Source organism: Strix uralensis, chromosome 4, assembly GCF_047716275.1.
Source record: "Strix uralensis isolate ZFMK-TIS-50842 chromosome 4, bStrUra1, whole genome shotgun sequence".
NCBI lineage: Eukaryota > Metazoa > Chordata > Aves > Strigiformes > Strigidae > Strix > Strix uralensis.
The window spans coordinates 92,370,250-92,383,075 of record NC_133975.1 but is presented as its reverse complement, the minus strand read 5'-3'; the positions used below and the strand labels follow the sequence as shown (position 1 = coordinate 92,383,075).

The 12,826-nt window shown below is 38.7% G+C and overlaps 2 protein-coding genes across 6 annotated transcripts in view; one reads left to right on the top strand and one right to left on the bottom strand.

The window, feature by feature from the left end:
* ZNF106 (zinc finger protein 106) overlaps positions 1-5,169 on the top strand; it is a 42,174-nt gene extending 37,005 nt beyond the window's left edge. For all 4 annotated transcript variants that reach the window (XM_074867876.1, XM_074867877.1, XM_074867873.1 and 1 more), the window contains one exon: positions 626-5,169. In XM_074867876.1, coding sequence (XP_074723977.1) covers positions 626-682 — 57 coding nt within the window. In that variant the 3' untranslated portion in view covers positions 683-5,169. The remainder of the gene's footprint in view (positions 1-625) is intronic.
* A 1,020-nt stretch (positions 5,170-6,189) lies between these two features.
* Positions 6,190-12,826, bottom strand: part of CAPN3 (calpain 3) — a 33,195-nt gene continuing 26,558 nt past the window's right edge. The window contains exons 6-13 of one of the 2 annotated variants that reach the window (XM_074867871.1): positions 12,290-12,347; positions 11,626-11,690; positions 10,513-10,581; positions 9,873-9,951; positions 8,167-8,283; positions 7,750-7,808; positions 7,122-7,194; positions 6,190-6,942 (exon numbers count right to left, since the gene is read on the bottom strand). In XM_074867871.1, coding sequence (XP_074723972.1) covers positions 7,168-7,194; positions 7,750-7,808; positions 8,167-8,283; positions 9,873-9,951; positions 10,513-10,581; positions 11,626-11,690; positions 12,290-12,347 — 474 coding nt within the window. In that variant the 3' untranslated portion in view covers positions 6,190-6,942; positions 7,122-7,167. Of the gene's footprint in view, positions 7,195-7,749; positions 7,809-8,166; positions 8,284-9,872; positions 9,952-10,512; positions 10,582-11,625; positions 11,691-12,289; positions 12,348-12,826 lie in introns of both variants that reach the window. The other variant, XM_074867872.1, reaches the window with a different exon arrangement.

Genomic DNA, 12,826 nt, shown 5'->3' with positions numbered 1-12,826 from the left:
GATGCTGATGCTGTTTTTTTCACACGGGGTTGGTTTTGCTAACAATCTTTAAGTAGCTCATAAATTTCTGAGTAAATGTTAGCACAGATGGAAGGGGGGAAAAAATTAAGAAGACGTAAGAGTTGGATTAAGTGATGTGGAAAGGATTTTTTGGGGTGGGTGGAAGGAGGGTTGTTACTTACAGACCGATTGGTAAAATCCACATTTTACTTATTGGCAATATAAACTACCTTCCTGTTGAGTGATTTTCAAAATATACAATGGAAGGAGGTTTCTTTGAGAACTAAGAAACAGAAGTAGAATCCTTAATTTCTCTTTAAGCACTGGATTTGGATATGTTATGCTTATTTGATACACCCTTCTAGTCAGAAGGGAAGCTGGTTTTTATTTGACTTGAATTCTGGTATGTGAGATACTTTATATATGTGATTTAATAGCTTGGTGTTGTTTTTTTTATTTTTTTAAGAAGCTTTAAGCCAAAAAATGTATGTTATCCAGAATGTCACTTTCACTGAAGCTTCAAGAATCTTTTGCAAAGTTTTTTGTGGTGTTTTTTTTTTTTTTTTGTGATGATTATTAGTAGTAGTAGTAGTATTATTAACTGACTTCTCTGGTTCCTTTCTAGGATGCTCTAGGACACATTGAAAGACATGCTGAGGATGACAGCAGGATTGATTCATGAAGCTTTTCACCTCCCACATTGGGAAGTAATTTTACGTCGGAATTATTCCAAATAACATCAGTTTCTTACTCCAGTCTTTCCTCTTTCTTTTCCCACTTGGAATGCAAAAATGGAGTGGGGCTGAAATGCCTTCCTACAGAGACTGCAGGTTGTGTTGTACTCTGTAGAAATAAGGCTGGTCAATTAAGGTTTGGCCCAAATGGAAGATTCTTGCAAGTTTTTAATTAATTGACAGATAAGAATATTCCCTCCTCTTGTCTGCCTTGGTGTTTTGTTGTTTGTTTCTTCTGTTAGTTGTTGGTTTGGTTTTTTTAAGAAGCATAGTCTGAGTGTCTTTGGCAAGTTCAGAGGAATGTTGAGAACTTGGATTACAATAGGTGCTGATGTTTGTAAACTCAGCTTGAAGCCTGTTAAGTGTCTAAGACATGTCTGTGTTTGTTGTATCCAATTTTTTTTTTAGCTGATTTTAATAAAATTCTGCAAACCAGAGTATCAGAAATTCTAACAATGTAACCTGAACATCCAGTGTACATTTTGATTTTCTTCATAAAAAAGAAAGGTATTTTATGGAGAACTGGAATAAATTAATTTTTTTTATGTTAATTGTAACTTATTTTTTCCTTGTGTAAAAATTGCTGTAACTGGCACAATATATACAGTGACAGACTACCCTAAAAACTGTACCTCCTGAGATAGTTTGTTTATTTGGAGGAAAGCAGTTATTTCTTGAGAGGTATGCCAGTAGCAGCAAAACAGCCAGAACAGTGACTCCACTCAGGTGCTTTGCAATCTTAGTCTTTTTAAATACAGGTCCTTATGTACAGGAAAGAAGTAAGTGGTGTGGGCTTTTGTTTTGGTTAAATACCAACATAACCACTGCTGTCTTGATACAGCACCACAGTTGGATTCCTGATTTTATTTGGAATCCTAGTGACTGAGCTTTGCAGTCCTGTATCTTCATGGCATAGCAAACTAAGAGAAGTGCAAAGGCACTGCCTGTTTAAGTGCATCCACTTAGTGTTTTGTTTCTGTTGTGAACTGGCTTAATTGGTTTGAGCTATACCAAGTTCACAAAATCTCAACTGGAAAGAATGGAGCAGGATTTTAAAGGATTTTTTTTAAGTCTAAAGTTCTCAAGCAGAAGCTGAGGATACAAAATGCATATCACAGGTAAAAGTCTTGTTTCTACTAATACACAGAAGATACCACAAAGAAGTCAGTGCAGAGGTGAAGACTGTTTCTACTTGTTTTCCTCTGCAGGTTTCCCTTGGGGTGGAAAACTTTACCCATTAAGTTCACTGAAATGTACTTCTTGCATTTGCAATCCTCTCTCCCATAATGACGCTAATTTAGCAAAGAGCTCTCTTAAACAACGAGACTAATCTAGCAAGGAGCTTTGTGTTCACTTTTGCCTAAGTTGCTGCTCAGGATAAAAAAAGCAGAGGTTTCCTTAAACTGTAACAGAAGGTAAAGACAGCCCAGTGTCAAACCTGAGCTGATTATAAATGAATCTAGCGCCTTTCAAACAAATCGAATGTACTCTTTTTACCGGGCACCTCTTTCACCACCACTTTGAGGCTTGGTATGCCAACCATAGACCAAAGAAGTTTTATAGCCTCATTCTTTGACTATAAAGAAGCCTTTTTAGGCCAAGAAAGTGATTGAGGAAAGCCCATGGATGTTCCACTCCTATCAAATCAAGGAACTTCAGGGCCTTCTCTGAAGCACACTATTTTTCTATTGTCTTAGCAGACAAACATAATTTCTCTGTAATTGCTTGACATTGATGATTTTTTTGTGAGAGACAGGAGATAGGAATGAGAAGCAGTAGCATCCTACTTCAAAGACATTGGGAATCTCTGAGGTTCCAGTGCTTTTGTGATGATTGTTTGGGTTTTTTTATGAAGCTGTTTGTGGACAGGAAAAAAACCTAGTATGTGGCTCAAACCCTAGGCTGTTTTGAGGGTGTTTTTGTTTTGCTTTTTGGGGTGTGTGTTTGTGGTTTTGTGTTGTTTTTTTGTTGTGGGTTGTTTTTTTTTTTAAATTTCTTTCTGTGGATGAAGCAATTTGAGAGAGAATCAAGTTCAGGGAAGTCTCTGAGCAGTGTAAATGTTTTCTGATGCAGGCCATATTGCTCTAAAGTCTCTGAGAGTATTTGCTTTTTTCATGACCTAAAAGCAGAAGACTGCATAATACTTAAACCATTTCCAAAATTACTGATATTCAAGAGGATATTCAAGAGTTCTTCTGGGGGGTTTTTTTGAACCACAATGAGGGAGCACGTAGAAGTGTGGTGTAAACAATGTGAACATCTCAAGCTGGCCTTCATGGACTGTGCTTGAAGTGAAGGTGTGGAGGTGTGTGTCCTAGGGACAAGCATGTGGAGTGATTGTAGCATTCTGAAAAATGGTGTGTGAGAGTAGATTTTGTTACTTACTCCTTCTGATTCTTCACGTTCTTTCAGCTGTTTTCAGGAACGTGTAAAGATCTTTCTCCCTAGGTGTTGCAACAAACACAGTTATTACACTTTATTTGCATTCCTGATTGCTTGTTGGGTTTATTTTTTCTAGTTGGTGGAAGCAGATTCTTTTTCTTATAGTCCATGATATTTCCTTATCTGTTCTTGAAAACAGTCCTCCTGAGAAGCCTGGACTTCTGAAATCCAGCTTTAGTTTTAGCAGTGGTGTCTTTTGCTACTTCGTAGGTTATTTCAGATATATTGTAAGAATCCTAAAATGGGTAAGAAGCAGGAAAATAGTGGCATGAATGTTTTAAAATTTTGCTTCATAAATTAAAAACAATTTTGAAAATTGCTCAGGGGTTCAGAGGAAAACGCTGCGCTGCTTTGTCCTGAGGAGATCTTAAAAGCACTTGCTATGAAGTTGTTGTGCATCCATGGAAATGCCCAGGCCTCTCTGGAGTTCTGTGGGGAGATTTCCTACTTGTATAGCAGAAATTTGGTGCAGCTTTTGCTGTTGGCCATTCACTTCTTCCAGAGGCAATTGTGGAAGAGAGATGCCACACTAATGTATTGGCTTGATAGCCTTTAATGAGATCCTCTCCTTGCAAGTTAGGATTTTGACTCCTGATATACCTCCAGTCAAAGAGTGTAGTAACTTTGGGAAGGTGGACTATTTGTGAAATTTAAGAGTAATATTTGCATGAAAAGCAGTACTGCACATCTGAAGCTTGTTTCAGGACTATTTTTGTTTTCAGTTTGTTTTTTATGCAAGTAAAAAGTTGTGGGTGGAAGAGTGAGTAGAGTGAGGGTTTGTCTTGTGGTTAGCTGTGTTCATTTTATTAGGAAAAGGTTAAATAATGAGCTCTGGACTTGCTATATGGCTGACTACATATGGCAGGCCCTTTTGGGGGCAAGCCACCATTTTCCTCTTAGCAGGACTGATGTTGCGCCTGTTAAGCTATGAGCCTCCTCAGCAGCCAAAGTGCTCAGAGGCATTGTATGCTTTTGTGACATAAAGAATGGGCCAGGTGCTACTGAAACCAGTTAATATCATTCTCTTCAAAAGCGTGAGAACTTGTTGTGCTATAGGCATACCAAGCCCTGCCTGAGCTCGTAGTAGCCTAAAACGGTCACTTAATGTTCACATGTGCTGCAGAGCTTGACCTTCCCCAACCCCGATAGCCTCACATGTATTGAAAGATAAGATAGTGCTAGAATTGGTCTATATTTGTTGCTCCTTTCTCCTTCAAATCACAGGGAAAAATAACAGCTAACTGGCAGCCCAAAATACTCTATGGCCTAATGCTGCTGCATCCATTGGTACGAAGATGCATTAAATATCCCAGCTTCTGCTTGCCTTGTGTCACTTACGTGTGGATTGCAGACTTTAAACATCTCAGCAGCGCATGAGCTGAATTCTGTAAAATAGAGGAGTTTGGCCGTGCAGTGTGTTTAAAGTAGTGTAGTTCTTAATGCCCATTTTCAAACTGTACAATAATGCCAGATGGAGGTAAATGATAACTGAAAGCTCGCAAGAAACCACAGGTTCCCGGAAACAAAAATGGGGTATTGAGAAAATATTTTTCCCTTCTTTTGAAGTAAAACACAGGTACAGATGAATCTTGGTTTTCAGGCTTGTATGGTACTATCATTCAAACAGTCTAAGTTGTCCAGAGTTGCAGAACATGTGAGGGAGGATAAGGAAACGGTTTCAGCTACTGTTTGTAAAATGTTTAATAGTGAAAGAGCAAACTGTGTAGCTATATATTCTGTTATATGCACCTGCCATCTTCTCAAATCTCATTTTGCTGTAAGTGTTAAACAGTCTTTTTGAAGAATGGAAGTGGAATAAAACAACATGATTGAATATTTAATAATTTAAGCTGTGTAGAACATGTGCCCAGGTTGACCTTGGTTTTCTTCTCTCACTTTGGTACAAAGCTGTGAGCATAATAATGAAACTTTACACAGCAAAAGAAGAAAAAACAAGAGGGGAAAAAAAAAATAAAAGTTCTTTATATTGTTATGGTTTGTCAGTCTGATTCTTCTTTGTTTTAAATAGAATGATTCTTCCACAGGATTTGGTAGAACTTGACTTTATTTTGGATTTTTTTTTTTTTTTCCTTTTTGAAGAGGGCTAGATAAAGTCAGACGGGCCACTTTGAAGCTCCAGCACTGACAGGAATATTGCAAGTTTGAGCTTCCTGCACACCGGGAGCAAAGACCTAGTCATTTGATAGGGAAAATGGAAACTGTCCATGCAGCTGGTGCCCCCAAGATGTAGTGACTCCCTTGCTTCATGGCCCGTTGCAGAGGGAAGTTCTCTTGGAGCTGCTGGTATTTCACTCACCAGGACTTTAAGGACCAGTTTTGAGTTGCAAATCAAAAATCCTGATTTTGATCTTTTGACTGATAGATTTTGTTTTTCTCTGAATATCTCACCTTAAGAGCATCTCTGCCATATTTTTTGCATGGAAAATAGTAGCTTAGGGGAGATAACGCATGGCTGGAACCCAGGGCTCCTAGCATTCCAGTCATCTTAAAGTGATTTCAGTTAAAACAAAAGTTGAATTTAAAGGAGAATAACTCTTCTTTAGACAAACTATAGGATTTCTTACTCTTTCAGAGTAAGTTACAGTGCTAGACAACATTAAGAACTTTATAGTCAAAAGGTTTTCTGTTTCTTAGTGACCTTTTGGTTAAATGTGCTACTTATCAGAAGAACTTTGAGTTGATGCTACAATTTGTTTTTACAGTTTTGCTTTACAAGTGGATTGCTTTGTTACTTTTCACCACTAGAGAACTAAGTAGAAGGTTGTCCTGACACAAGTCTGGTCTCTTCACACCTTTTCTTGCACGTTTTGATTTTCCTTCCATTTTTATATTGATAAACGATTGACCAGTTCTGAAAGTCTGTCATCCTTGAAGCTGGTAATGATGGACCCTTTCAAGCTGAAGTGCTTTTTTTTTTTTTTTAAATGCATTCAAGAAGCAAACTAGCAAGTGTTCTTTCAAATTAAAAACAAAAAACAACCTTAACAATTAGGTCAAAATCCAATTCATTTTATTTTCAGTTCAATTAAACTAATTGTACATACACATTCTAATAATCTTCCCAAAGTGGTCATGCTAACATAGTGTCTGATTCTGCTACAAATCACCGCTTACAGTAAAGAAATACATAAAATTCAGGAAATAGGACCCTGAGGTGGGAGGGAAGTGTGTGTGTAGATATACAAATTTGCATGTATAGGAGGTTTTCTGTCTCAAATGGGAAACAATTTTCTCAATATTATGGAGAATGTAGTTACAATAATAAACATTTAAAATGTCCAATGTGTAATTAAGGTCCTATGGGGGTACTAAAAATGAGAGCAAATTGCTTGGTTCTGATCCTTTTGCTGAGGCACTAGACCAAGTTGTACCCAGGTATTGCAGTCTGGTGTGCCTTACTTCCCCATTCCTACCAGAGCAGAGAACCAACCTCCACAGCCACATCTGTAACAACGTAAGTCATTGGATGCATAATATTATTTGAGCACAATCTCCTGTGAAATATTCAGTCAACATTTTGAAGAGGCCGAAATTATAGTATCAGAAGCAGGACAAAGAGTTAATGACTAATTACAAGGTGGTAGTAAACACCTCTGATTTTCACAGTTAAGATACAGTCCCAGTTTTGCCTGACTTGAGTGAAGACTTCCCAGTTGTCAGCGTAAGCAGAATAACAACGCATACTCTGTGTCTTTACCATGCAGAAAAAGCTTAATTCAGTCATCAGTAGATTAATCCTTGTTGCCTGAAGGAAAATATCAGGAAGTTACAAAAATAGTTACAGAATATGTGCACTGATCTGCCTACTGGAGTATGGTTGACTTTTTCCAAGGGCTTCTTCCCATGCACTGTTTGTCCTGGTTAGCAAAGCACATAATTAGGAAATGTTCTTGTTTGCACTTGGGGATGATTGGAGCTAGTTACCCAAAACAGAAGTCTTGAATGATGAAAGTGGCCTCTGACTCTGGTGTTACGCATACATCGTGAGCTGCAGCCACTGAAACAAGAGTTAGAATTAAAGGATGGAAGGCTTGTTGGCATCCTCTAACAAATTGTATTAAGACACCACCATATCTAGCTGGAAGGCAGTTGCTTGCTGACAGTTAATAGGAAGCATAGTGGCAGGGGGGAATTTTGTCTTGGGCTTCTTGCTCCTATTCCTTCTTCCCTTGCAAAAAGTGAAGAGGGTTTTTTTTATAAAGGTCTCCCTAGCAGAAGACATGTTTTTAAGTTGAAACTTTCTAAGTCTTCTTAATAAGATTTTTTAAAGGTAGAGAACTATGTTAAACCCTATTATTAATTAATGCCATATCAGTATGTTTGATTTAAATTGTCTCATAAAAAAAAATCTCAGAAGTTTTTTGAAGCACTTCAAATGTTTTCTGTGTAAAATTGGTACCAAAATTTTTAGGAGGTTTTGCAGCCTCTTACCAATTGGATGACAATTTCAGACCAACTCTCATAGACTCCCTTAAGAACATGTGCAATGAATAATATGATTAAAATTTCGTATTGTGAATTGTGTTGGAAATACTGGCGTAAAGCATTTTACCTCCAGGACATTGAGCTTAATGATGCCGTCTCCATCTTTATCAAAGGCGTGGAATGCCCCTAAAGCAAGGAAATAATACATGGAGTAGATTAAATTGCTGTGTATGTAAAGATGATCCCAGATAGCAAACCAAAGTGTGTTCCTGTTGTGTTATGCACACTTGTGCAGGTATTTACTTAGGTGGTCAGCAAGTTTTTCTGCTCTGATTTTCCTTAGCTAATACAAGGAGAAACGTGGTGGTTTCTTTTGTGTTTGTATGAGAGGGCTGTCATATTTTAGATTCCCTAAGCACATATCTTTAATTATTAATACTGTATATAGGCAGTAGTGCTTTAAACAAACATTGCTTTCTGTACAACAGTGTGTTTTGGGGGTGAGGAGGGGAGGCAGCACAATAAAACTGGGGCAGCCACTCACTGAACATGGCATCCAGGCGTACGAAGCAGCAGATGAAGCTGTCAAAATCGATGTTCATGTTCTTGTCGGCATATCGCATGGTGATGATGTCGTAAAGCTGGTTGTTCAGCCGAAACCCTGCAGAGGACCAGAAATGGGCATAGCTGGGCTGTGGCCGGGGGAAAGCACTGGTGCCGGTCAGGCCTCCAGGAGCGGCCTGGCCGTAGGTGCTTCCCAGGCCCAGCCCAGGCTCAGGCTGGAGGGTACTGCTGCAGCTGCTAAATAAAATGAGGTAATTCTCCTTATGGAGCTTCTCTGTGTCCAGCTGCTGTCTTAAAACAAGAATAACATTTTGAAATGATGATTTGGGAGGGCCAATGGCATGTGAGTTACCTCACACTGTGAGTATGAAGAGGAGAGGTCTACACCAAAGAGTTCTGCAGTTTAGCTGAGCCTGATGTGAGCAAAGCAACAAAACCTGGGTGACAGAAACATAGGAGGAAGTTGCTATGAAAACACAATTACACAATGGTCAAAAAATAGATAAAGAGGTAACTCCTTGGTGTGGTGTTACCAAACTGTGGCACTGACTGCTGCAGTGTGCGACCGCGTTTCATGAAGGGTCTGCTGTGATTTGGGTGCTGCTGGTTGTTGGCTAGTGCAACATCATGCACAGCCTACATTCAGTAAGACTGAGAAACTTATATTGTAAAATGTGTTCTTAGTGCTAAAGTCAGGGCAGGAGATACTGATTTCTTTTTTTTTTTTTTTTTTACATTGGCAACTTTCCTGGTGAAAATGGAAACCTGGAAAATAAAAATGGCCTGTATTTCTACTGCAGCAGGAGTCCAAATCCAGGTGTAGTTTTGTCCTTAGCAGAGGACTGAATCACTGATGTTTGGTAAAGTATGAGGTAGCCATCTGTTTCTGTTCCTTGATGAACTGGTACCTGATGTGCCAAAATACTAACGAAGATGAAGTGTCACTGAAATCATCCTATCTAGGTTTATAGTGATACTACAGATTTTCTGAAAAAGGAAGTCATTTTGCTCCCTTAGAGAGCTGGTAAAGACATTTGCTGGGGCAGGCCTGCTGTCCAGGGGAAGAAGCACACCAGCGTGTTTGAGACAAGAAGAAAGAAAAGTCATAAGCCTCCCATTGCAGGTCAAATTTCATTAACTGCAAGTTTTGCAAAAATGCTTTCTTCTCACTGCACAGGTAGAAGAGGAGACTGAGCCTGCAGTGGCTTAGTGCCTAAGAACTTGAACAGGACTCAAGAAGTGTCCATCCAGTTGCCTCTGATGCAAACTTGGACACTGACCTGCTCCGCTGTGGTTTCAGTGTCTGTACCCTTGGGTTGAAGGTTTTTCACTGTTCGTTGTTCATTACTTACACAAACATAAAGAATCCACAGCTTTAATAAGAGCAAATTTCTTCAGAACTCCCTGGTCTCCCTGAAAAGCAGTACCCCACGTGGGAGATCCTTAAGACAGCAGAGCATCATTCATTGGCAAGTTTAAAGAGCTGAATAAACCTATTTGGTTGGCAAGATGCACAAGGCTTGCTCTTTGGATATTTGAGAAGCTCTGTTGGGGGGAAAAAAGAGACTTTAATTTCTCTAGGCTCTGTCTCTAACGGACAGCACTGTGTTCCCGATCTCACCCTGTGATACATCAAACAAAGTAAGCTTTCTTCAGCTGTTGGGCACTGGACACTGTGGGAAGTACCTGCATCATTGACTGCATTGCGCATCTCATAGCTGTTAATGGTTCCTGAATGATCCGTGTCATAATGCTTGAAAATTTTCTGGAAAAAAGAAAAAAAAAAAAACCACAGCAGAAATAAAAGCTTGTACATCTGTTGAATGTACCCACTGACTGGATATGGGGTGTGTGCCTCAGGCACTTGGAGGCTTTGCCATTTGCTTTACGTTGCTACTGCCAGGCAGTCTGGGATGTTAGCACAGAGCTTCTCTCAGTTGTAAAGTAAAATAATTTAGATCTGTACCATGAGAAGCAAAAAGCTCTCCCCTAGAGAATCTCCTTGTTTGACTTTATGTGCTGTTAATCCTCTCTCTTGATTGCCCTAATTAAGCCATTTGTGAGGCCTGGTTCTAGTTCCCTCCTCCTCCTCCTCCAATTTGTATGCCTCTCTGCTGTTCTCATGGGGGAAATTCTTATTTGAGTGCCTGGAGCTTCAGAGATTTAGGCTATTTGCTTAGGCTGTGAGTAGGATGAGGAGAGACATTACTTTTGGTTTTAGAGGCTAGTTTGTAATTTCTTTTTGTTTTAGTGTATGTAGAGAGTTTTGGGTTTCCTATGCAAGGTTTTGCACTGCTAAGAACAGCGCTGCGGATACCAGTAATACCTGCCAGCTTTTAATCTTGTCCCAGAGATGTCGAAACTCATCAAAGTTTATCTTCCCTGAGCCATCTGTCTGTGATGCAAACATTCAGGTAAAAAAAACCACAATATTTTTAAGAGAAAATTAATTAAATCTGCAACTACTGGTGAAGGGACAAATGTGAAACTGAGTTCAGGATCTTCTCAGCATTAAGAGCTGGCTGAGTTGTGCAGTAAAATATTTGTGAACATTTTGGTTATTGTGCATAGTATTTTGTTTTAGGACTGTGAAACACTGTTTGTACTTCGTGTAGAAACAAATATCTGTTACAGGAGAGAGTCTTGCTTCTGGAGCTATTATAAAGTACATGAGCAGGGTGTTTTACTGGGCTCTTTCCAAATACTTCCAAATGTGAAGCTTACCTAACATTTTTAAAAACAACTGAGCTTTATTGTAAAGCAAAGCTTTTCATGCTTTGCTTAAAATGAATTGAGAACTAAGCAAAATGTTGACTAAAGCCTTTTACAAAAATGTGTTTGGACTCCAACAATTATGGCTCTGGGTTGTAGTTAAAATTTTTTTCCAGTTATGTTTGCATGTGCTCATGTTCTCTCAAAATCATGTGTTATGTCAAATAGGAAGACCAAGTAATGTTGTATCAGAGGCAACCCCATATGGCATTCTTGTAGTGTTTTATTATACTTGCTCTGAGACAATTTCTGTTTATGTTGCATGCTAAGCGCACAGTGGAATGTATAATACATTGGAAACTTAAGAGAGAAATATAGTAAGTTTCTTGGCAAGAACTGTAGTTATGTTGAGTTGGTTTAAAAAAACATTTAAAAAAATCATACTTTAGTACATGAGCTGACCAGTCGTTGATACCTAAGGGTATGATACTGACTACTTATTCTGTAGTTTTCTGGTCTGGGGTATTTTCATCTGCCAACTACACTAATGTTGAGATGACTGGAGTCAAGATGTGCCAAATCAGAAATGCTGTGTTATCTGACTACAGACTATAATGAACTGTTCTGCTTCCCTGGTTTACTAAGTTGTGCATGTGTAGTGGTGGGACATACAATCCAAGTGGACTAGTTTGGTATCAAGCACTCCCCTTTCACCAGAAAAGGATACATCCATTAAAGCAATCATGCTGCGGCAGGATTCCAGTTCAAATCCTTCTGTTTTTAGGTCCTTATCTGAAATAAATGATCCCAGGTGAAAACAGATTATGTAGGTCAGCAAGCGCTTCTTTGTTTTAGGTGTAACTACTCACACTAGAAGCCAAACCTACTTCCAGTAAGAAAGGAGTGGTAGAAAGATCTGAGAAGACTCTTAAGTAATGTTATTGCTTGTGAAGTAGAAATTACTATTCTTGACCTGTTATATAAAATAAAAACCTCCAGAATACTCCAAACTAACTTCCAGGTAATGAACCAAGCCCAGGGTCTTCAGGCTGAAGTTTGCTAAACAGGGAGGAAGGTTTGCCTCTCCATTAGAATTATTTTTGGTTTTTAAAATGCATTTGCAGACTGCAAGAAATGCTATATTATCCTGTGTGGTGCTCCAATGAACATTTGTGCATTTCTGAGTTATCTGTACTTGATCACTTGTAGAGAGCATCTCTATGAAAAATTCATCTTGCTAAAGTCTGAGATGCGAAGTCCATGGAAGCGTAACTGAAAATTTGCGAGTCTGAAACCATAAATAATTTTTAGAGTGCAACTCAGGGGTGGAGGATTACGTTATATCACAGATTTCTTTGTCCAGGGTTACTGAAAAACATGCTCAAACTCACGTTTTTTTACGACGTTATTGAGAACATTCCTGAGTTCTTCAGCATTGATCTCCATGTCCTGGTGGGAAATGTGGTGAGAATATCATTAATTACAATAGTCTGTATTGAGCAGATCATTTTATGGATGGATATGCTAAAAGTATGGTCATTTCTCAGTATGGCATATACATGCTTCAAAGAGGAGAGCATTCTAGTTCATATAAACATCAGTTCAAATCTTTCTTGAGGCTGCAGTACACAGTAGGTCTGAAGTTACCATATAGTGCTTATTAAACTACAAGAAGAACAACCAGTAATTTCAAGCCACTGTATAAGCCAAAAAAGCAAAATGTGAAAATCCCTGTAATGAATTTGCAGCCTCTTGATTTATGCAGTTCTTTGATTTGGTTTTACTTCTAACTTCCCTCATTAAGCGTACACTGAAGGGCATTGCATTTCTAACTTGTGTATTCATGGTATGCAAAATAGCATCTTGTAGTAGTGATAGAAGTAAAAGCCTGAATTTAAATAAGGCTCAATGGGAATAGCTTATATGTA